Source organism: Dipodomys ordii, unplaced genomic scaffold, assembly GCF_000151885.1.
Source record: "Dipodomys ordii isolate 6190 unplaced genomic scaffold, Dord_2.0 Scaffold19, whole genome shotgun sequence".
NCBI classification, from domain to species: domain Eukaryota; kingdom Metazoa; phylum Chordata; class Mammalia; order Rodentia; family Heteromyidae; genus Dipodomys; species Dipodomys ordii.
Window position 1 is genome coordinate 11,090,981 of NW_012267235.1, and position 21,366 is coordinate 11,112,346.

At 49.1% G+C, this 21,366-nt stretch overlaps 1 protein-coding gene across 1 annotated transcript in view; it reads right to left on the bottom strand.

Annotated features, from left to right (window-relative positions):
* Positions 1 to 4,515: 4,515 nt before the first annotated feature.
* Arhgef15 (Rho guanine nucleotide exchange factor (GEF) 15) overlaps positions 4,516 to 21,366 on the bottom strand; it is a 23,514-nt gene continuing 6,663 nt past the window's right edge. The window contains exons 2-16 of the mRNA XM_013013198.1: positions 18,643 to 19,301; positions 17,478 to 17,810; positions 17,192 to 17,246; positions 14,545 to 14,612; positions 14,237 to 14,448; positions 13,962 to 14,122; positions 13,440 to 13,592; positions 10,969 to 11,098; positions 9,148 to 9,222; positions 8,956 to 9,048; positions 8,690 to 8,850; positions 8,437 to 8,589; positions 6,241 to 6,323; positions 6,029 to 6,133; positions 4,516 to 5,299 (exon numbers count right to left, since the gene is read on the bottom strand). Coding sequence (XP_012868652.1) covers positions 5,148 to 5,299; positions 6,029 to 6,133; positions 6,241 to 6,323; positions 8,437 to 8,589; positions 8,690 to 8,850; positions 8,956 to 9,048; positions 9,148 to 9,222; positions 10,969 to 11,098; positions 13,440 to 13,592; positions 13,962 to 14,122; positions 14,237 to 14,448; positions 14,545 to 14,612; positions 17,192 to 17,246; positions 17,478 to 17,810; positions 18,643 to 19,252 — 2,544 coding nt within the window. The 5' untranslated portion in view covers positions 19,253 to 19,301 and the 3' untranslated portion in view covers positions 4,516 to 5,147. The remainder of the gene's footprint in view (positions 5,300 to 6,028; positions 6,134 to 6,240; positions 6,324 to 8,436; positions 8,590 to 8,689; positions 8,851 to 8,955; positions 9,049 to 9,147; positions 9,223 to 10,968; positions 11,099 to 13,439; positions 13,593 to 13,961; positions 14,123 to 14,236; positions 14,449 to 14,544; positions 14,613 to 17,191; positions 17,247 to 17,477; positions 17,811 to 18,642; positions 19,302 to 21,366) is intronic.

Sequence of the window (21,366 nt, forward strand, 5' to 3'; positions counted from 1 at the left end):
TCAAGGCTGGCGCTCTACCACTTGAGCCACAGCGCCACTTCTGGCTTTTTTCTTTTTGCTTATGTGGTGCTGAGGAATCGAACCCAGGGCCTCAGGTATGCAAGGCAAGCGCTCTACCACTAAGCCACCTTCCCAGCCCTTTTTTGCTTTTTTTAAAAATGACAGGACCGGGGCTTGAACTCAGGGACTAAATATTGTCCATTAGCTCCACTTTTGGTTTTTTGATGGTTAATTGGAGGTAATTGTCTGGGCTGGTTTGAATCATGATCTTCAGATCACAGCCTCCTGAGTAGCTAGAGTTATAAGTGGAGCTGTCTACATGGCTTTTTTTTTTCAGTGGAATAATAAACACTATATTGTATGCTGGGAAGAGAGGAGCGGGGCATGGTAAGCCCCCCAGCACACATAATTAGTATTAATCCAGTTCTTGGGTTAGGTAGTAAGTACAGCAGATAGATCATACACAGATTCTTTTATACAGAACAGATTTCATGCATTCTGAAAAGGTATCAAATATTGTTTCCAAAGGTAACTGGAAATAGTTCAAGAAAGGAAATGTAATCCTGGAGATTATCAGCTCAGTAATGGAAGATATTTACATGGTGTCACAATATGTAAAGTAAATAGTGATCGCTGAGATTCAATTCAGCATCATCAGATGAACAAAGAGCGGAAGACTCAATAATAATATCAAGAGTAAACATAGCAGCCTTGGCATGGCCCAAGCAAAAGCCTAGAATAGATAGCTGGAAGGTGGAAGAAGTTGGTGAATAAATTTCCTGGCTTCCTTGCCTCAGGCTGGCATAGCTCTGTCCTGTAGCAGGAAACTGACAAACTTTTTTTTGTGTGTGTGAAAGGCCAGATAACCAATACTTTAGGCTTTTTCCCTCCAGTTCCTAGGACTAGAATTCAAGGCCTAGGTGTTCTCCCAGAGCTTTTGCTCAAGGCACAGTGCTCAATATTGGAGATAAGAGTCTCTTGGACTTTGGTGCCTGGGCTGGCTTCAAACTGTGATCCTCAGATCTCAGCCTCTTGAGTAGCTAGTATTACAGGTGTGAGCCACCAGTGCCCAGCTACTTTAGGCTTGGTAAGCCAATCTCTATTACAACTACTCAGTTTAGCCACTGAAGTCTAAAAACCGTCTCATATGTAAATGAAAAGGAATGATTATTACAAGATATAAGGCTTTAAGTCAGGTGCCCATGGCTCACACCTGTATCTGAGGATAGAGGTTCAAAGCCAGGTGAGCAAGAAAGTTCATGAGACTCTTCATCTCCAAATAACCAAAAAAAGAAAAAGCTGAAAGTAGAGCTGTGGCTCAAGTGGCAGAGCACTGGCCTTGAGTGAAAAAGCTCTGAGAACTCATTGTGGGAGGGTCAATCTTCCAAAAGAAATATTTGAGCCAGGTGCGGGTGGCTCAGGCCTGTAATCCTAGCTACTCGGGAGGCTGAGATCTGAGGATTGCAGTTCAAAGCTTGGGCAGGAAAGTCCATGAAACTCTACCACTTGAGCTATAGCGCCACTTCCGGTTTTCTAGTGGTTTATTGGAGATAAGAGTTTCATGGACTTTCATGAAACTCACACCTGTAAACCTAGCTACTCAGGAGGCTGAGATCTGAGGATCGAGATTCAAAGCCATTCTGGGTAGGAAAGTCCATGAGACTCTGCTCTCCAATAAACCACTCAGAAAACTGGAAGTGGTGCTGAGGCTCAAGTGGTAGAGTGCTAGCCTTGAGCCAAATAGCTCAGGGACAGCACCCAGGCCCAGAGTTCAAGCCCCATGACCAACTCCCCAAAAAATAAAATTCTGTAGACTCTTACCTCCAAATAACCAGCAAAAAAAGTTGAAGTAAAGGTGTAGCTCAGTTGTAGAGTCCCAGACTTCAGTAAAAATCTACGTGAGAATGTGAGGTTCTGAGCTCAAGCCCCAGTACTGGCACCAAGAGGAAGGCAGGAAGGCAGGAAGGGAGGGAGGGAGGGAAAGGAAGGGAAAAGAAGAGAAAGGAAGGGAAAGGAAGGGAAGAAAGAAAAGTCTACTTTCTCAACCTGCAAATGAGAGCAAGTACATAATGTAGGATCAGCTAGATACAATGTCCCTGGCCATTATCTCCAGAGCCAGTGGACAATAAAGACAATAAAGGACAATAAAGAAGCATTTTATAGAGGCTATGGTACAGAGCCAGGAGTAGTGGAATGCGTAGCACCCATAGCCATATCAGCTGTGGATAACCCTGGATGTATTGGAGGGGATTGTCCTGTCATCCTGATAGCCAGGACTGGGTTGTTGCACCAGTATGTGGTTTCTGGACCAGTGCTGCAGGTGCATTTGGAGGTACCTTAGCTACTTTCCCCCCATTGCCCCCCCCCACCAGCTGGGGCTTGAACTCAAGGCCTGGATGCCCCTGAGCTTTTTTGCTCAAGGCTAGTGCTCTACCACTTAAGCCACAAGGACACTGCTGGCTTTTTCTGAGTAGTTAATTGGATATAAAAGTCTCACGGACTTTCTTGCCCAGGTTGGCTTTGAATGGAGATCCTCAGATCTCAGCCACCTGAGTAACTAGGATTACAACCACCGGTGCCCAGCTCTTAGTTCACTTATAAAACCTTACTTCTGCTTGATTTGTAAATCTCACTCATCAGCTTTCTCAATGATTCTTTATAAAACCCACTATGCTCTCCAGAAATACCAGTTTCTGCTGATAACCAGAATCCTGACTGTGTTGTCATCTTTCTAACACTTAAAAAATATCTGAGGGGTCATGAGTCATGCCTGTAACCCCAGTTACTCAGGAGGCTGAGATCTGAGGATCATGGTTCAAAGTCAGTACAAGCAGAAAAGTTCCCACTAGACTCTTATATACAACAAACTACTCAAAAAAAAAAAAAAAAAGCCAGAAGTGGCACTGTGGCTCAAATGGTAGCGTGCTAGCTTTGAGCACCAAGAAGCTTAGGGACAGCACCCAGGCCCTGAGTTCAAGCCCTAGGACTGGCAAAAAAAAAACTTAAGGAATGCCCCAATTCCTCTTTTTCTTTTTTGCTTCCCATCCACCATGAGGTGAGCAATCTTCCTCTATCATTTGTTCCCTGCCATCATGTACTACCTAGTGGCAGGCCCAAAGGCCAAGTACCAAGGACAAAAAACATGAACCAAAATAAATCTTTATTAGAAGTGGAACTGTGGCTCAAGTGGTAGAGCATCAGCCTTGAGCACAAAAGCTCAGAACAGTGCCCAGGCCCTGAGTTCAAGCCTCAGAACCAGCACGGGCGTGCATGTGTGTACATGTATACGCACACGTGCACACACATTAAAGGGCAGCACCAAGGCCCTGAGTTCAAGCCCCAGTATGGCCACAAAATAAAAGGAAAAGGAAAAGTGGCCCAGAGAGAGAGAGAGAGAGAGAGAGGGAGAGACTGATGGTCTCTCAGAAGAGTGTAACCTGCCTAGATCAGGATGCCGGTAGGCCATGCTTATAATCCTATTCAAGATGTTGAGATCTTAGCATCATGGTTCAAAGTCAGCCTGGATAGGAAAGTCCATAAGACTCTTTCTCCAATTAACCACCAGAAAACCAGAAGTGGGACTGTGGTTCAAAGCGGTAGAGCACCAGCCTTGAGCACCTTTTGAATCGCAATCCTCATATCTCAGCCTCCTGAGTAACTAGGATTACAGGCATGAGCCATTGGCACCCAGCTTCCACTAACATTTATTAAGTTTCCCATTTGCCATACACTTTGTTAGGAGCATCTCCAACATTGTGGAATTGCCAAATGCCAGTGCCCTTCTCTCTCTCTCTGAGTCTCCAGAGTCTCTCTACCTCCTGTTGTTGTCATGGCAGTTTCTGTCCTGGGCAAGTTGCCACACATACAGTACAGAGTAGTAGGTTGATGGCCTCTTGCAGAGAAAGCCTTGTCCCAGGCCAGGTGTGGGTGCCCCGCTCTCCAGCAACTCTCTGTTCCCCTATCTCCAGCCTCTGAAATCACATGAGGCCATTCTCTGACACTCTGATTGGGTCTGCCACAGCCCCATCAGTTCTTTGCTCTCTCTCCCATTGAGCTCTATGTTTCTGGGACAGGGGAAGGTTAAAGGGAGGACCCTGGTACTGGCTAGCCAATCTGTGATCTACACCTCTTATTTTTTCCATCCAAACCCAGAATCTGGCTCATCTTGCAGCTTGCAATTGAGGTTGGCTGACTGATGGCAGGTGGCAGATATGCAGACATGCATTATGGAGCCAATGTTTGGGGGAAGGAGAAGAGCCTGTAGGCTTCGGAGGTCTGGAGCCCCATCTACTAGCCACCTTGTGTACCTCAACCCCCTCTGCCAGGCCTCTTGAAGGCTTTATAACATCATCCTTCAACCATCATGGACCCATGGCCTCCAAGACACCCAAATCCAAGGCCCTCACTCATCTCCAGCCCTGGCTACTAACTATCAAGCTATACCCAGCCCACTTTTGGAGCACAGATTTGATGTTTTTCTTGGAGAGAAGAACAGGAAAATGCAGGGTTGAGAGAAGAAATAAGGCATTTAATCACAGGAAAGGGTAAGCCACCACACATACATCATGCTCAACAGAATTGCCTTCCCTGATTCATATATACACAGCTGCATACAAGCACAGGCACACACAGATTCTCTGAGATGCACGTTCTAGATTCTTCTAGAAGAGAAGTGTCTTGAGAGGGCACAGGAAGTACTTCTCAGACTCAAAGCATGGGGCCAGAACCAAGTAGTGGCTATTGGGCATTTGAGCCCAGATCACCATCTTCTTTGGCTGGATGGCTCTCTCCATTCTTCTGGATGATAGGGCTATTTCTCCAACATAGCCCTTTCTCAATTCATTGATTCAGCTTCATCTTCCTTGGCTGTGAGCACATAAGAATACTCCTTGGCCAAAGGTTCAGCCAACTCACTCAGTGCTATACTAAGCCTTTGTCTAGATTGGCAACACATCCAAGCCATTCTTATTTTTCCTATTGTGTAGGGTCAGATGGCCTTCATTGTCTGCTCAGTCCTGAAACTCAGGGTTGCCACTAGAGGTAGTGTTTCCACTGACAATGAATCCTACAAGACGGATGGATGGTCGGGTGACTGGATGATGGGTTGTATCTTCTTTGCAAAGCACTACCAGCATCTTCAGCCTGCATTAGGTTGATGGGGAGCTGGGGGTGCTTGAAGAGGGTCCCACAGTCTCAAGAAGCCTCTGGTGCTGACGAAGATGCTTCCTCCTTTCCTGTTCCCCAGTGACTTCACATACCAACTGGGCTGGGAAGGCCCCAGGAAGCCCCTTCAGCCACCCTGGGGAAAGAGAGATAGCCACACAAATAGGGTGGGTGGGGGCACAGGTCAAGAGAAGAGGGAAAGCAGGTTCCCCCCTGGGGTCTCAGACCTTGGGGATCATGGTGGGTAAGGGAAATAATAAAGACACCTGGTAGAAAAAGCAGCAGCAAGCTGAGCACAGGTGGCTTATGCCTGTAATCCCAGCCATTCAGGAGGCTGAGATTTGAGAATCAAAGTTTTAGGCCAGCAAAGGCAAGGAAGTCTGTGAGACTCATCCCCAATTAACTACCAAAAAAGTCAAAAGTGGACCTGTGGCTCAAGGTGGTAGAGAACTATTCTTTTTTCTTTTGTCTTTCGTCTTTCTTTCTTTTCTTTTTTTTGTCAGTTGTGGGGCTTGGACTCTGGGCTTGGGCGCTGTCCCTCTATTCTTCAGCTCAAGGTAAGCACTCTACCACTTGAGCTACAGACCACTTTTGTTTTTCTGGTGGTTAACTGGAGATCAGAGGCTCACAGACTTTCCTGCCCAGGCTGGCTATGAACCATGATCCTCAGATCTCAGCCTTCTGAGCAGCTAGGATTACAGGCATGAGCCACTGGCACTCAGCTAGAGCACTATTCTTGAGCAAAAGAGCTCAAGGACAGTATCCAGGACCCCAAGTTAAAGCACCACAACAGACGGAAGGAAGGAAGGAAGGAAGCAAGGAAGCAAGGAAGCAAGGAAGCAAGGAAGGAAGGAGATTCTCTTACCTTCTGGGCTCTTGTGCAGATGCTTGGGAGGAGCCCTGGACTCCAGAACACGCCCCTCAGTCTTGGAAGGTGTCGATGGCTCTGAACACAGCTCCTGGGAACACTCTGGAAGGGGACCAGTGACATTACAGTAGGATTCAGTCTTCTCAGCTTCTCCTCCTATTCCTCTTAGGATTCACTCTTGCTGCCCCCTTTCCTTCTTTGACACTTACCACAGTCCTCATAGATGGTGTCTGGGGAGCAGGGAAGGGGTCCCGGGGTGGGGAAGGCTCCCAGCCAGCGCTGCATGTCTGATCTGGTGGCAATAAAGACAGGGGCACAGTTGGCCCAAGCTATCCTCCATGGGAGTGAGTGAGGCAGAGGCCATGGAGGAGAGAGAAGGGAAAGGGGAGGAGGGATCTGAGAGGTTAGAGAAAGGTCCCAAGGTGGTTTCTGTCTTTGGGTTTTTGTTGTTGTTGTTATTGTTGTTGTTGCTGTTGTTTTGGTCTTAGGACTAGAACTAGGGCCCATGGTGCTATCCCTGAGCTTTTTTGCTCAAAGCTAACACTCTACCACTTTGAGCCACAGCACCACTTCCAATTTTCTGGTAGTTAATTGGAGATAAGAGTCTCATGAACTTTTCTGCTCAGGCTGGCTTCAAATTGCAATCCTCAGATCTCAGCCTCCTGAGTAGCTAGGATTACAAGTGTGAACCATCAGTGCCTAGCTGAGTTTTTGTTGTTATTGTTGTTTTATTTTGGGGGGACAGAGTCTCTCTAAGTAGCCCAAGTTGGTCTTAAACATGTAATCCTTCCATCCCAGCCTCTTTTTTTGTTGTTGTTGGTGGTGGTGGTCATGGGGCTTGAACTCTGGGCCTGGGCACTGTCCCTCAGCTCTTCAGTTCAAGGCAAGCACTCTACCACTTGAGCCACAGCACCACTTCCGGTTTTCTGCGTGGTTTATTGGAGATAAGAGTCTCATGCACTTCCCTGACCGGGCTGGCTTTGAACCATGATCCTCAGATCTTAGCCTCCTGAGTAGCTAGACGTGAGCCACTGGCGCCTAGCATCCCAGCCTCTTGAGTGCTGCTTTTACAGGTGTGCACTACTATGCCTGTCTTGTTTTTATTTATTTTGCCATGCTAGGTTAGGAACTTAAGACCTTATGCAGGCTAAGTAAGAACTCCACTCCTGAAACCAGGCACCGGTGGCTCATACCTATAAACCTAGTTGCACAGGAGGCTGGGATCTAAGAAACAAGATTCAGAGTCAGCCCAGAAAGAAAACTTCAGCTGATATCAGAATCTCAGTTTGAAGCCAGCCAGGGCAGGAAAGTCTATGAGACTCTTAACTCTCCAATAAACTATAAAAAGAGACAGAAATGGAGCTCAAGTGGTAAGAGCACAAATGCCCAGGAACAAAGCCCAGGCCTAGAGCTCAAGCCCAGGCCCAGTACACACACATGCACACAAATACACAAACACACACACAGAAAGATGACTTCGAGAGACTCTTATCTCCAGTTAATCAACAAAAAGCCAGAAAGACATGTGGCTCAAGTGGTAAAGTGCCTGCCAGCTTTGAATCAAGAAATAAAATGGGCTGGGAAGGTGGCTCAGTGGGAGAGTGCTTGCCTTGCATGCATGAGGCTCTGGACTTGATTCCTCAGCACCACATAAGCAGAAAAAGCCAGAAGTAGTGCTGTGGCTCAAGTGGTAGAGCGCTAGCCTTGAGCTGAAGAGCTGAGGGGCAGCGCCCAGGCCCAGAGTTCAGCCCCCATGACCAACAACATAAATAAATAAATAAATCTCAAGCCACATGCTGGTGGCTCACACCTGTAATCCTAGTTACTTACCCACGAGGCTGAGATCTGAGAATCGCAGATCAAAGCCAGCCCTGAAAAGAAAATCTGTGAGACTCGTCTCTCCAATTAACCACCAGAAAACCAGAAGTGGAGCTGTAGCTCAAAGTGGTAGAACTAACCTTGAGCAAAAGGAGATCAGGGACAGTGCTCAGGCCCTGAGTTCAAGCCTCAGGACCAGCAAAACAAAAACAAAAAACTCATAAGTTCAATACTCTAATCAGCAAAAGAAAAAGCTGGGCGCCTGTAGCTCAAGCCTTCAGACCTATAATCCTAGCTACTCAGGAGGCTGGGATCTAAGAATTGTTATTCAAAGCCAACTCCAGCTGGAAAGTCTGTGAGACTCTTATCTCCAATTAAGGGCCCACAATACCAGAACTGGAGCTATGGGTCAAATAATCGAGCACCAGTCTTGAATGAAAAAGCCAAGCAAGAATTGGAACCTTGAGTTCCAGCCCCAGTACTGGCACACATGTGCACAAAAGCACGCACATGCACTTGCGTGCGCACACATGCATGCACACACACACACACACACACACACACACACGTCTGAAGACATGACTCACAGGGAAGAGGCTTGGAGTAGCCTGTGGGTAGGCCGGCCCTGGTGGTTGCTGAGAAGGGAAAGGCGGAATGTAGGGGGTCCAGATGGGTCTGGAACCTGCTGAGCCTGCACCAGGGAGCGATGGGCATAGTCCAGAACCTGCAGCCGCTGCCCACTGCCCGGGGGAAAGAGGGCATTCAGACAAGAGCGTGGGGTCCTGCCAGATTCCTCCTCTCCACCCCAGCCTGGAGTCCTCTCCTCCCTGCAGGACCTACCTCTTGGGCTGAGTGATGAGCAGCAGGTCACTGAAAAGCAGCAGGCAGAGGGGGGTAAAGCGAGGGCGGGAGGTGAAGAGCACACCCCCCCTGCGGCCCCCTAATTCGGTCAGTTCTCCCTGCAATTCCAGGCGGCGTGACCAGGAGACCAGCGGCAGAGCCTAAGAAGATGCAGGGAAGAGTGTGGCTTTGGCACACCAAGGGGAGCGCAGGATGGGGGGGTGGGGGGCACATCTGGAGGAGGGCACATCTGGACAGAGACAAACCTTGACTTTGTGGAAGCGCAGCCGTTGGGTGAGTCGGATGAGCTCTTCAGTCTGCTTCATGCGGCCCACCTCGGCACTACACCGCTCAATGATCTGGGAGGGGAGACAACTCAGCACCCAGCACCCACTCCATTTCTCCCTAACCCACTTGCTCACCTCCCCCCGCCTCCACACCTCTTCCTGCCCACCCACCTTACTGACAGCACCCAGGGCTTTCTGGGCGTTCTCATGCCGATTGGATCCCTCCTCTGTCTGGCGCAGGATATTCTGGGAGCAAAACAGAAGGTATAACTCACGTCCTCCCCCACCCTCCCCCTGCTCAGCGGACCCAGCCTGGCTTGGGAGAGATGCTGTCTTTGGGGTTCACAGAACTGAGGGATTAGTTTCAACAGAGTCAAGAGATTTCACCACAGACCAACTGCATAACTTCTTGAGCCTCCATGCTTGTTATTATAATACTCAGACAGCTCAGACAGGAGGACTGAAGCTCAAGGCAAGACCTTGTTTGTCTGTCTATCTATCTATCTACCTACCTACCTACCTACCTACCTATCTATCTACCTACCTACCTACCTATCTACCTATCTCTATATATCTGTGTGTGTGTCAGACCCCCATCTCAACCAGCAAAAAACTGGGTGCCATGTGGACACCTGTCATCCCAACTATATGAGAAGCATAAATAGGAGATCAGAATCCAGACTGGCCAGGCAAAATGTAAAATCCTATTGGAAAACTAGCAAAAGAAAAAAGAAAAAAAAAGACAAGTCATGGTTCCAGTGGTACAACTGCCTGGCAATAAAAAAGCCCTGAGTTCAAATTCCAGTACCACACACACACAAAAAGAGCAAACAAATGAATGAGAGAGGAAGGAAGGAAGGAAAAGATGGAGGGAGGGAGGGAGAAAGGGAGGGAGGGAAGGAAAGAATAGTTGGAGCAGGGCACTAGTGGCTCATACCTGTAATCCTGGCTACTCAGGAGTCTGAGATCTGAGGATCATGGTTCAAAGCCAGCCCAGGCATGAAAATCCGTGAGACTCTTATCTCTAATAAACCACTAGAAAACTGGAAGTGGCGCTGTGGCTCAAGTGGTAGAGTGCTCACCTTGAGCTGAAGAGCACAGAGGCAGCACCCAGGCCCAGAGTTCAAGCCCCATGACTGACCAAAAAAAAAAGAATAGTTGAATAGTTGGGAATTTTTTTTTGGGGGGGGGGTCCGGTCGTGGGGCCTGAACTCTGGGCCTGGGCGCTGTCCTTCAGCTCTTCAGCTCAAGGCTAGCGCTCTACCACTTGAGCCACAGTGCCACTTCCGGCTTTTCTTCTTTTTGCTTATGTGGTGCTGGGGAATCGAACCCAGGGCCTCAGGCATGCAAGGCAAGCGCTCTACCACTGAGCCACCTTCCCAGCCCCTAGTTGGGAATTTTTCACATTAAAATCCCCATGCTGGGTGAGCTGGTTAGGAAAGAGTCATATTTTATAATAAAGGAGAGATTCTCAACCATTTGTTTCCCAGTATTACCCCAAACATACCTTTTCTGGATGTGATTTTGTTTGTTCATTTGTTTAGAAATACTAGAGACTGAACCCAAGGTCATGCAGCTGCTGGGCAGTACTCTACCACTAGGCTACATCCTGCGGTTCTCCCATGAAATTCTAATTGTACAAATAGACACAGTAACTTTGCTTCTCCACCATAGCATTTTAGCCTTCTCCAACCAGTGGAATAGCTAAGGTTGTATTTTGTTTTTCATTCCTCAAAGAACCAGTATCTGCCCCTTTGGAGGTAAGATCTGCTAGAGATCAAGAGGGAAGTTTAGAACACTAATCTCCAGCTAGAGGTTCCTTTCCTGTCCCCTTAGGCACTGGAGACTTCTATGTAGGGCAGGGCAGGTCCTAGATGGAGAGGCCCAGATTGTAACTCAGGGTTTGGAGGATTCCTGTGGTCATGGTGGGGCCTGGGGGTGAGTTCTCCTTTGGGGCTGGTGGGGAAGAACAGGCTTCCTGGCCGGTGGTACCTGCAGCAGCATGCGGAGCCTGGTGATCCGCTGGAAGGGCAGCAGCAGGAAGGATGGCAGCGGGAGCCGCTCACACTTGGGCAGGCTCTGCAGACGCCGCAGCTCCGCAGAAAAGCGCACATTTGTGTCCCTGCAGAAGCAAACCCAGCTGGCTACCCCGACTCTCCTCCCCGGCTTCCTCCCATACCTCTGGGATACAGCTGTGCCCCCCCCCCACCAACCATGCTTCTCACCCTTTCAGTTACCCCAAATGAATACCAGTCCAGACATATTTAATAGAACATTCCAGAAATAAGCTAGGCACTAGTGGCTCATGCCTGTAATACTAGCTATTCAACAGGCTGAGATCTAAGAATCACAGTTTAAAGCCAGTCCAGGTAGGAAAGTCTGTGAGCGTTTTATCTCCAATTAACCACCAAAAAGCTAGAAGTGGAACTCTAGCTCAAGTAGTAAAGCTCTAGCCTTGAGCAAAAAAGCTCAGGGACAGTGCCCGGACCCTGAGTTCAAGCCCCAGGACTGGCAAAAGAAAAAGAATCCAGAAATAAACAATTCATACGTTTTAAGTGGACCATTATTTTGGGTAATGTAATGATGAAATTTTAAACCACTTCACTCCATCTGATCCGGGATGTGAGATGTGAACCTTGCCTTTGGCCAGTGTATCCATGTTGTATTCATTATCTACCTACTATTTACTATTTTCCCAGGTGTCAGATTTACTGTGTTAGCATCATAGTGCTTGTGTTCAAGTAATCCTTATTTTACTTAATAATGGGCCTAAAGGTTGGAAAGGTGGCCCAGTGGTAGAGTGCTAGTGTTGCATGCATGAGGCCCTGGGTTTGATTCCTCAGCACCACATAATCAAAAAAAGCTGGAAGTGGTGCTGTGGTTCAAGTAGCCTTGAGTTTAATTAAGAGCTGAGGGACAGCACCCAGGCCCAGAGTTCATGCCTCACAACTGATTAATAATAATAATAATAATGGGTGCCAAGTGCTGGTGGATCACACCTGTAATCCTAGCTACTCAGGAGGCTGAGGTCTGAGGATCACGGTTCAAAGCCAGCCTGGGCAGGAAAGTCTGTGAGACTCTTATCTCCAATAAAACTACTAGGGGGGGGAGGGAGGGGGGAAGGAGAAGGATTGGGATGGGGGGAGGGGGGAGGCTGGGAAGGGATGGGAAGGGTAAACAAAGGAGGAGGCTGCAATGCTTGGTAAGAAATGTACGCATTATCCTGCCCATGCAATTGTAACCCCTCTGTACAGTATGTTCACAAATAAAATAGAATAAAAAAAAAATGTCACCTTAAAAAAAAAAAAAAAGAAAGCTGGACTGCAGGGCTGTGTGTCTGAGCTGAGGTCTGATGGTACACCAGGGCTTCACCATGCAATGTGGCCACTTCAACGCTACACCATCCAATGAAAGGGAAAAAGGCAGTGCCATGGTTAGCATGCTAACCGCCACTCCTTGGGAAGCAGGCAGCTACAGACAATGTGCCCAGAGACAGCAAGGAGACTGTGGCAGCGATCTTAGGGGATTAAGAAGGTTACAGCCCAAGTCGCAGACCAAAAGAAGTTGCCCAATAAATGCAAAAAAAAAAAAAAAACTACTAGAAAACCAGAAGTAGCACTGTGACTCAAGCGGTAGAGTACAAGCCTTGAGCTGAAGAGCTCAGGGACAGTACCCAAGCCCAGAGTTCAAGCCCCACGACCGACAAAAAATTAAAAATAACAACAACAACAATAATAATAACAATAATAGCTCAAGAATTGTGATACTGACAATTCTATTGTATTATATTGCTATAATTTATTTGTCTTTTTTCCCCTGCCAGTAGTGGGACTTGAACTCAGTTCCAGGGAACTCTCCATGAGCTTTTTTTTTCTTTTGTCATTTGCAGGGCTTGAACTCAGAGCCTGAGTGCTGTCCCTGAGCTCTTTCACTTAAGGCTAACTTTCTACCACTTGAGCCACAGCTCCATTTCCAGTTTTCTGGTGCTTAATTGGAATAAGCATTTCACAAACTTTTCTGCCTGGTCTGACTTTGAACCGTGATACTCAGATCTCAGCCTCCTGTACAGCTAGGATTACAGGTGTGAGCCACCTGCACCCAGCTCCATTAGCTTTTTTACTCAAAATCTGGCACTCTTCTACTTGAGCTACTTCCAGCATTTTGCTGGTTCATTGGAAAAGGACTCTTCTGCCCAGGCTGGTTTCCAACTATAATCCTCAGATTTCAGCCTCTTGAGTATGTAGGATTATAGCTCTAAGTCATTAGCAGCCAGTGTAATTTTTCTATTTTATTATTAGTTACTGTTAACCTTTTACTGTGCCTAAGTTAAAGGTATATTATATATAGGAAAAACATAGTGTGTATGTGTGTATGTGTATGTATATATACACTATATAGCACCATCCAGATGGGGTCTTGTGACACCCCCAATTCCCATGGAATTGGGGAGCCCCTGGACTCACATGAGACGGCTGTAGGTCTCCTCCTGATACTGCTGGTTCCTCACATAATCCACATACACAGAGAAAGGACCCACTGCATGGGCATGCACCACGTCACACAGGTCGCTGATGTGGGGGGAAGAGCGTACGCGGGACAGTAGCGTGCCTAGAAACCTGAAGGGATGGGAAAAGCAAGCCATGGGTGGGGGTTGTTGAGATGAGCACTAGGAACTGTGTATGCAAGGAAAGGCCTGGCTGGGGGCTGGGAAGGTGGCTCAGTGGTAGAGCGCTTGCCTTGCATGCCTCAGGCCCTGGGTTCGATTCCTCAGCACCACATAAGCAATAAAGAAAAAGGCCGGAAGTGGCGCTGTGGCTCAAGTGGTAGAGTGCTAGCCTTGAGCTGAAGAGCTGAGGGACAGTGCCCAGGCCCAGAGTTCAGGTCCCACAACTGGACCCCCCAAAAAAAAAAAAGGAAAGGCCTGGCTCAACTGAGACGTTCTCATCCTATTCTGGAAGGACCCCCACTGCCCTCCCCCCACTGACCGCTCGCTGACGCCCTGGACTCGCTGTACATTGGAGAAGAGCGTGTGGTGATCACGAGGGGTGAGCGTGTCCCGGAGTGCCTGGCTCAGCACAAAGGTGTCAGTGAGCAGCCGCAGAGAACGCAGGTAGGAGGCTTCCGATGTCACTACCTCAAACAGGCTCTAGGAAGAAGGGCAGGGTTGTGGAAGAAAGGGTGGCCACATTCAGGTTTGGGAGGGAGGTCTTCACACAACGTTCCTCTATCAGTCTGTCCAGTGCCATCCAGATGTGCCTACCTCCTGCATGCGCCTCTCTTGGGGGCTGAGTGTCTCCAAGAGGCCACTGGCTCTCACAGCTGGCAGCTCCTGCCATAGGGTATTGCGAGGCCCGGGGAGTCTTGCAAAGGTGGGAGCTTCCCCAGGATTCGCTGGAGAGGGGTTCCCATCCTCACCAACACCCCACAGCTCCTCTGATAGCACAGCTGCCCGGTATGTCTGATACAGGGGTTCTGGAAGGCAGGCAGAGCACATCAGGGAAGTCTAGAAACCTTCCCCCACCCCCTCCCGCTGCTTTGATGGCCACAAGGGCAGCCCCAGGGGCTCACCATCCTGTAGCGGCAGCTCCCAATTCTGCTCCTTCAGCCCCTCCAGCTCCTCCAGCCCCTCTTCCTCTCTATGGAGAAAGAAAGGAAAGGCAGTTTGGTGCTGGTGGCTCACAGCTTTAATCTTAGCTACTCAGAAGGATGATCTCTGAGGACTGTGGTTCAAAGCCAGCCTAGACAGGAAAGTCAGTGAGACTCTTATCTCTGATTAAGCACCAGAAAATCAAAGTAGAGTTGTGGCTCAAGTGGTCTTGAGTATCAACCTTCAACAGAAAAGCTAAAGGACAGCACCCAGAACCTGAGTTCAAGTCCCAGGACTGGCATACGCACACATAAAAAGAAAGGCCTGGAGCAGGGCACCAGTGGTTCACACCTTTAATCCTAGCTACTCAGGAGGCTGAGATCTGAGGACTGCAATTCAAAGCCTGCCCAGGCAGGAAAATCTGTGAGACACTTATCTCCAGTTAGCCACTACAAAGCAGAAATGGAGCTGTGGCTCTAGTAGTAGAGCGCTAGCCTTCAGTATAAAAGGTTTAGGGAGCTGGGTACCGGTGGCTCACGCCTGTAATCCTAGCTACTCAGGAGGCTGAGATCTGAGGATCACGGTTCAAAGCCAGCCTGGGAAGAAACATCTGTGAGACTCTTACCTCCAATGAACCAACAGAAAACCAGATGTGGTACTGTGGCTCAAGCAGTAGAGTACTCGCCTTGAGCTGAAGAGCGCAGGTTCAGTGCCCAGGCCCAGAGTTCAAGTCCCATGACCAACCAAAAAAAAAAGTCTCAGGGACAGAACCTAATCCTTGAGTTCAAGCCCCAGTACTGACACATACACACAAAAATAAAATTATGAGAGCCTCTGGGGTCACCACTTTGGACTACTCCATGGGAACTATTCACATAACACCAAAAGAGATGGAAGCCCAACACACTTACACACTTACATGGTATATGCAGGGACTCTCTTCCTAGATCAAACTCCAGATTTTCTTATGCCTCATTTCTTGGGGAAGCCCTAAACTAACTGAGACCCAGTGATTTCTGTCAACTCAACTCTTGTATACCAGAGATTCTCAGTCTCTGATTCCAGCCTTCTCATATAGCAATCATTGTCTAGAAGGTCCTATTTGTACCTTCATGAAAGCTTATTGGTCAGCTGGGCATATATGGTTCAGGCCTATAATCCTGCTACTCACCAGGCTGAGATCTGAGGATCAAGATTCGAAGCCAGCCCAGGCGGAAAAGTCCCTGTGAGACTTATCTACAATTGAGCACTTAAAAACCAGAAGTGGCACTGTGACTCGAAATAGTACGATGCAAGCCTTGAACCAAGAGGGTTCAGGGTTAGCACCCAGGCTCTGAGTTCAAGCCACACAACCACCCCCCACACACACACACACAGAGGTCAAATCCAAACTCACACCAGCCCCACCACCACCCTTGGCTCTAGCAAATGTTGGCTAAATAAATGATTTATCAGGATTACCAGGATTCTGATAAACATGGCTAATCTAAGATGATTAACAAGCCTAGAAAACAAAAGAAAAGGTCATGGTTTCCAGTTGTATTTGCATTCATAATTCCAAGGTGAGAGAAGGAAATTAAAATGGATCTGTGGAAAAAGCCCATAAGCCTCTTATCTCTAAGAAACTAAAAAACGAGAAGTGAAGCTGTGGCTCAAGTAGTACAGGGCTTTACTTGAGCAAAAACAAGCTCAGGGATAGTGCCCAGGCTCTGAGTTCAAACCCCAGGACAGGCACAAGAATAAATAAAATGGTTCGTGGTCAGCTCTTCATTGGTTTGTTTGCTTGTGCTAATATTCCACACTTGGCTTTCACACTCAAGGCTGACACTCTACCACTTAAGCCACACCTACAATTCCAGTTTCTTGCTGGTTAATTGGGGATATATCTCATAGACTTTTCTGCCAGGGCTGGCTTCAAACTGTGATCCTCAGATCCTCAAATCTCAGCCTCCTGAATACCTAAGATTACAGCTCAAACCACTGGCACCCTGCTTGTTGCTTTTTGTTTTGTTTTGTCAGTCGTGGGACTTGAACTCTGGGCCTGGGTGCTGTCCCTCAGCAATTCAGCTGAAGGCCATTGCTCTACTACTTGAGCCACAGCGCCACTTCCGGTTTTCTGGTGGATAATTGGAGCTCAGAGTCTCACGGACTTTCCTGCCTGGGCTGGCTTTGAACCACAATCCTCAGATCTCAGCCTCCTGAGTAGTAGTTAGGATTACAGGTATGACCACTGGCGCCTGGCTGCTTGTTGTATTTTTTGAGACAGGATCTTGATATATATGGTCCAGGCGTGGCCCAAACTCACCATCCTTCTGCCTCAGCCTCTTATGTGCCAGAAGCACAGACATATGCCATCATGACTAGCTTAAGCCCATCTCATTAGCAATATCGTACCCCACAGACCCCCTGGAGTAGTGGCCATGAGTATCGCCATTACCTAGACAAGGACACTGCAATCCCCAAAAGGTAAAGATGTATGTGAGATGACATAGTCAGAAGGCACAGATCTGAGATTGGAAATGCTAGAGCCCTGGAGTCTCCTTCTTGGTACTGCTGAAGATTAGTCTGCCCTCAGGTGGAATGGGTGGGAAAGGACAATACTGTGGGGTGGGGTGGCCAGTCTAGTACCTTCTCTCCAAGGCTGCAGAGGGAGCATTCTGAGGAGCTTCATCAGGCCTGTCCCCTGAAGAGAACCCAGAGCAATGAGAGCAAGCCTCCAGGACCCCCGATCCTGGACTCCTGACCCCAGCCCCAACATAAACTCCCTACTATATCTGGCTGCTACACCTTGCTACTAACTCCTGCTAACAGAGCTCACAGGACCCTGGCTGGCTAAATCTGTTACACCTACCTCCACCCCATCCCTTCCAAGCCCAGAGCCACCCACCCCTCCACCCCCATTCAGACTCGGTACCTTTTGGGATCCCATCTTCAGCCGGCAGATCGACATCTGGCTGTGGGGGGTCCACAGAGATGCTGGCATCCTGTCTGACCCGAGTTGGTTTGGGGGGCTTGAGGGGGGGCAGGAGTTTGCGCTCGGCGGTGGAGCGATAGGAGGTGAGGACCACTGCAGGATGACTGATACTTGGAGGGTTGGGGCGGGACCGGGAGGAATGCAGTGGGGAGGCCCGGCAGGGGGTCCGGAGACTATCCTCAGAGGCCCCCACAGGTACCCAGCGGAGCTCCATGCCAGGCCGAGCTAGGTGGCACATACAGGGACAGCAAGGAGGGCAGGCCAGTGCAGCATCTGTGGCAGACAGGAAATTTTCAGAAAAAGGTAATGGTGATACGCATGGCCAGTACTCCAGGGGGTCTCTAGGGTATGGTATTGTTAATGAGCTGGGCTGAAGCTAATCATGATGGCACCTGTCTGTGCAAGAGGCTGAAGCAGAAGGATCATGAGTTTGGGCCAAGCCTAGGCAGCATATCAAGACTCTGTCTCAACCCCGCTTAGGCTTTCTCCAACCCTAAAGTCCAGTTCTGGGCATCTACAGATCTCCATCCTGATTGCCTTCAAACACTCAGATATGCAGAATCTAAAGAATGCCCATACACAAAATCCTTTTAGTTATTTATTTATTTTGCCAGTACCGAGGCTTGAACTCAGGATCTGAGCACTGTCCCTTACCTTTTTCTCTCAAGGCTAGGACTCTACCACTTTGAACAACAGCTCCAACTTCTACAAAATCCACTTTAGCAAAGCTCCCAAAGGACTGAGAATGTGGCTTAGTGGTAGTTTGCTTACCATGCAAGCCCTAGGTTTTATTCCTCCATAACCACCTAAACAGAAAAGGCCAGAAGTGGTAGAGTGCTAGCCTTGAGCAAAAGAAGCTCAGGGACAGTGCCCAGGCCTTAAGTTCAAGTCCCAGGACTGGCAAAAAGAAAAAAAAGCTCCCAGTTTGGTTGGTTGCATGGCTCAGAGGGTAGAGCACCCACCAATGAGCAAAAACAAGTAATCAGATAGCAATTTGGAATCCCAGTCTCACACAACAAAAGAAAAGAAAGAAAGAAAAGGAAAAAGAAAAGCTCCATTCTTCAAGCATTGACAACAATTAGGAGCCAGGCCCACAAGTACATACCTGAAGCGCCGTTCTCTTGGGACCCATGTCCAGCAAGGCCATCTTGGGGACCCTCTTTCTCCCCATTCACATTCACGCCCCCTTGGGAGCCCCGTTCCAGTGAGTCTGCTGTTTGGGCTCCACCTTCAGTCCCCCATTCAAACTTCCCTGCCAGTCTCCGCACAGTGCCTGGGGCAGAGGCAGGACCATCCTGGGTCAGGCCCCCGGGTAAGGGGAGCTGGGGCAGAGGTGTGCGGGGTGACCCTGAGGGCTTGGGTGGAGGGACTGGAGACCAAGGAGAAGGTTCTGGAGAGATGGAACGCCTGGACACTGGACTTGGGGTGCTGGAAGGTGAGTCGGGTGAAGTCTGGGAGTCGAGGCTGGTTCTCGATGTTGAGGGAGGCAGGAGGGCAGGAGGCTTGAGGGATGCCACTGGAGGCTCCCAGAAGATGGGGGTGCACATTGGGGTTGGCGCCTCACTAGAGTTTCTGGGAAGCACTTGTGGAGAGGAGCCATTGTGGGGAGGCCCTGGAGAATGAGGGGCTCGGGACCGAGAAGGGGGTCGAGGACGGATAATCCGAGGGGGCTTCAGAGTAGGGGGTGTTGCTGCAGGAAGGGACTGGGCCGACATCTTCCTCTGAGCTCTTTGAAGCAATGGGGTGTCCTTCGTGAGTCATCCCCTAAGGAGATTGGGGGAGAGAGAGCCCTTCAGTTCCCCCAAATCTGAAATACTTCCCAATTCTGCCTCCTGACTTCTACCTCTCAACCCTAGAGCCTCCTTAGCAGCCTTTAGGATCTCTCTCCCCACCCCCCCCCTTTTTTTTTTTTTTTTTTCCCCACCCTTTTTCCTTCCCTTCTTTTTTTTCCTTCCCCTTCCCCCTCTCTCTTTCTCTCTCTTTCTTTGTGCTGTCCTGAGGCTTGAACTTATGTCCTGGGAGCTGTCCTTACCTTTTTCCACTCAAGACAAATGCTCTACAACTTGAGTCATACCTCCATTTCCGGTTTTTCAATGGTTAATTGGAGATCAATAATCTCAGGGATTCCCCTTCCCAGGCTGACTAGGAACTGTGATCCTCAAATCTCAGTGCCCTGGGTAGCTAGGATTACAGATGTGAGCCACCGATACCACATGATTTTTTTTTTTTTTTGGTCAGTTGTGGGGCTTGAACTCTGGGTCTGGGCGCTGTCCCTCAGCTCTTCAGCTTAAGGCTAGCACTCTACCACTTGAGCCACAGCACCACTTCCGCTTTTTCTACTTAAGTGGTGCTGAGGAATCGAACTCAGGGCCTGATGCATTCGAGGCAAGCACTCTACCACTGAGGCACCTTCCCAGCCCAATTTTTCTCTTTTTGAGACAAGTTCTCTCTATATAACCCAAGCTGACCTCAAATGATGGGATTACAAGCGTGTGCTATAAGTCCAAGCTCCATTTCTATGTCTTTCAACTGTTTTGTCCACAAGCTAGAGAAGACAGTGAGGCTGGGACTAGCTAGGCAGAGATCCAGAACGGGGCAGAGAATCAGTGAGCCCAATGAGGGTGATTTGGCTTGCCCGCACCTGGTGAAATGTGTGTGGTGTGGGGTTGGTGTATGGCTTCGGTGTGTGCTGTATCTAGTGCTCTGTAGGACTGTGAGTGTGTGTGTGTGCGTGTGTGTGCTCTGTGTTCTCTGGGTGGAGTGTGTGTGTGTATGCACGCACGCACACGCACACACACACACACACACACACCCCAGCCAGGGCTGGAAGGGATGCATCACTGTTTCCCTGCTCTGACCAGCCCTCTTCTCTCCACTTCCACCCCCCCTCCCATTTCCCAGTTCCTCTCTCTGGACTCTCCCTTTCCGGATTATTTTTAGTCTCCTTTTCCTGCCATGAAGATTCCTGGAGCCTCTCTGACCCCAGGAGGGCTCCAACGTGGTCTCTTCTGGTCCCCCATTCTCTATCCCCTGCCCAGCCCCAGGTCTGGCCATAGAGAGAGGCTCTGGTGGAGAGAGATGCCTAAGGAGGTGAGGGAGGGGGACAGAGCAGAGACTAAGACCAAGAGATCCAGGAATCTGCCTGGACTTCTCTTCCTCTTGTGGGGAAGGAGGCTGCAGTACCACAAAGAGTGTAGGGTCAGAGCTGGGACATGAGGCAGGGGAAAGCCCCCAACCTCCGTTCAGACATCAGTCCCTGCCCTCCAGGCCTAGGTTCTTAAGAGATGATAGGGACTGGAGACCAGCTCTGTCAGGAAGCCACAGAACGAGGCAGCCCAGCAGCCTCATCACCTAGCCAGCTCTTCCCCAACCCTTTGCCCCTTCGAAGGTTCCCATTCTCCCCTTCCACCCCACAGACCTGCATTCACTTCTTTCCTCATTCCGCCCCCCCAACCTAGGTATCCTGCCAGGGGTGCCCCAAGCACTCACCCTTGAGTCCCCTCCACTCTCAGTCACCTCCCAGGTCTGAGTGAGTAGGCGCAGGAAACAGGAATCAGATCCTCCTCCCAACCGGACACCTCCCCCCCACAACACACACACATACACATACTCCACATGCGTACTCTGGGGCTCTGGGAGATGCATGAGGCCCTGTGATTCAGGGTGTTAAAAAGGGTCTGCAGAGCCCAGTGCTTGTGGCTCACACTTGTAATCCTATCACAATTGTAATCCTAGCAGCTCAGGGGGCTGAGATCTGAGGATCATGATTAGAAGCCATGGAGGGCAGAAAAGTCCATGAAACTTTTACTAACCGGCAAGAAATGACTTG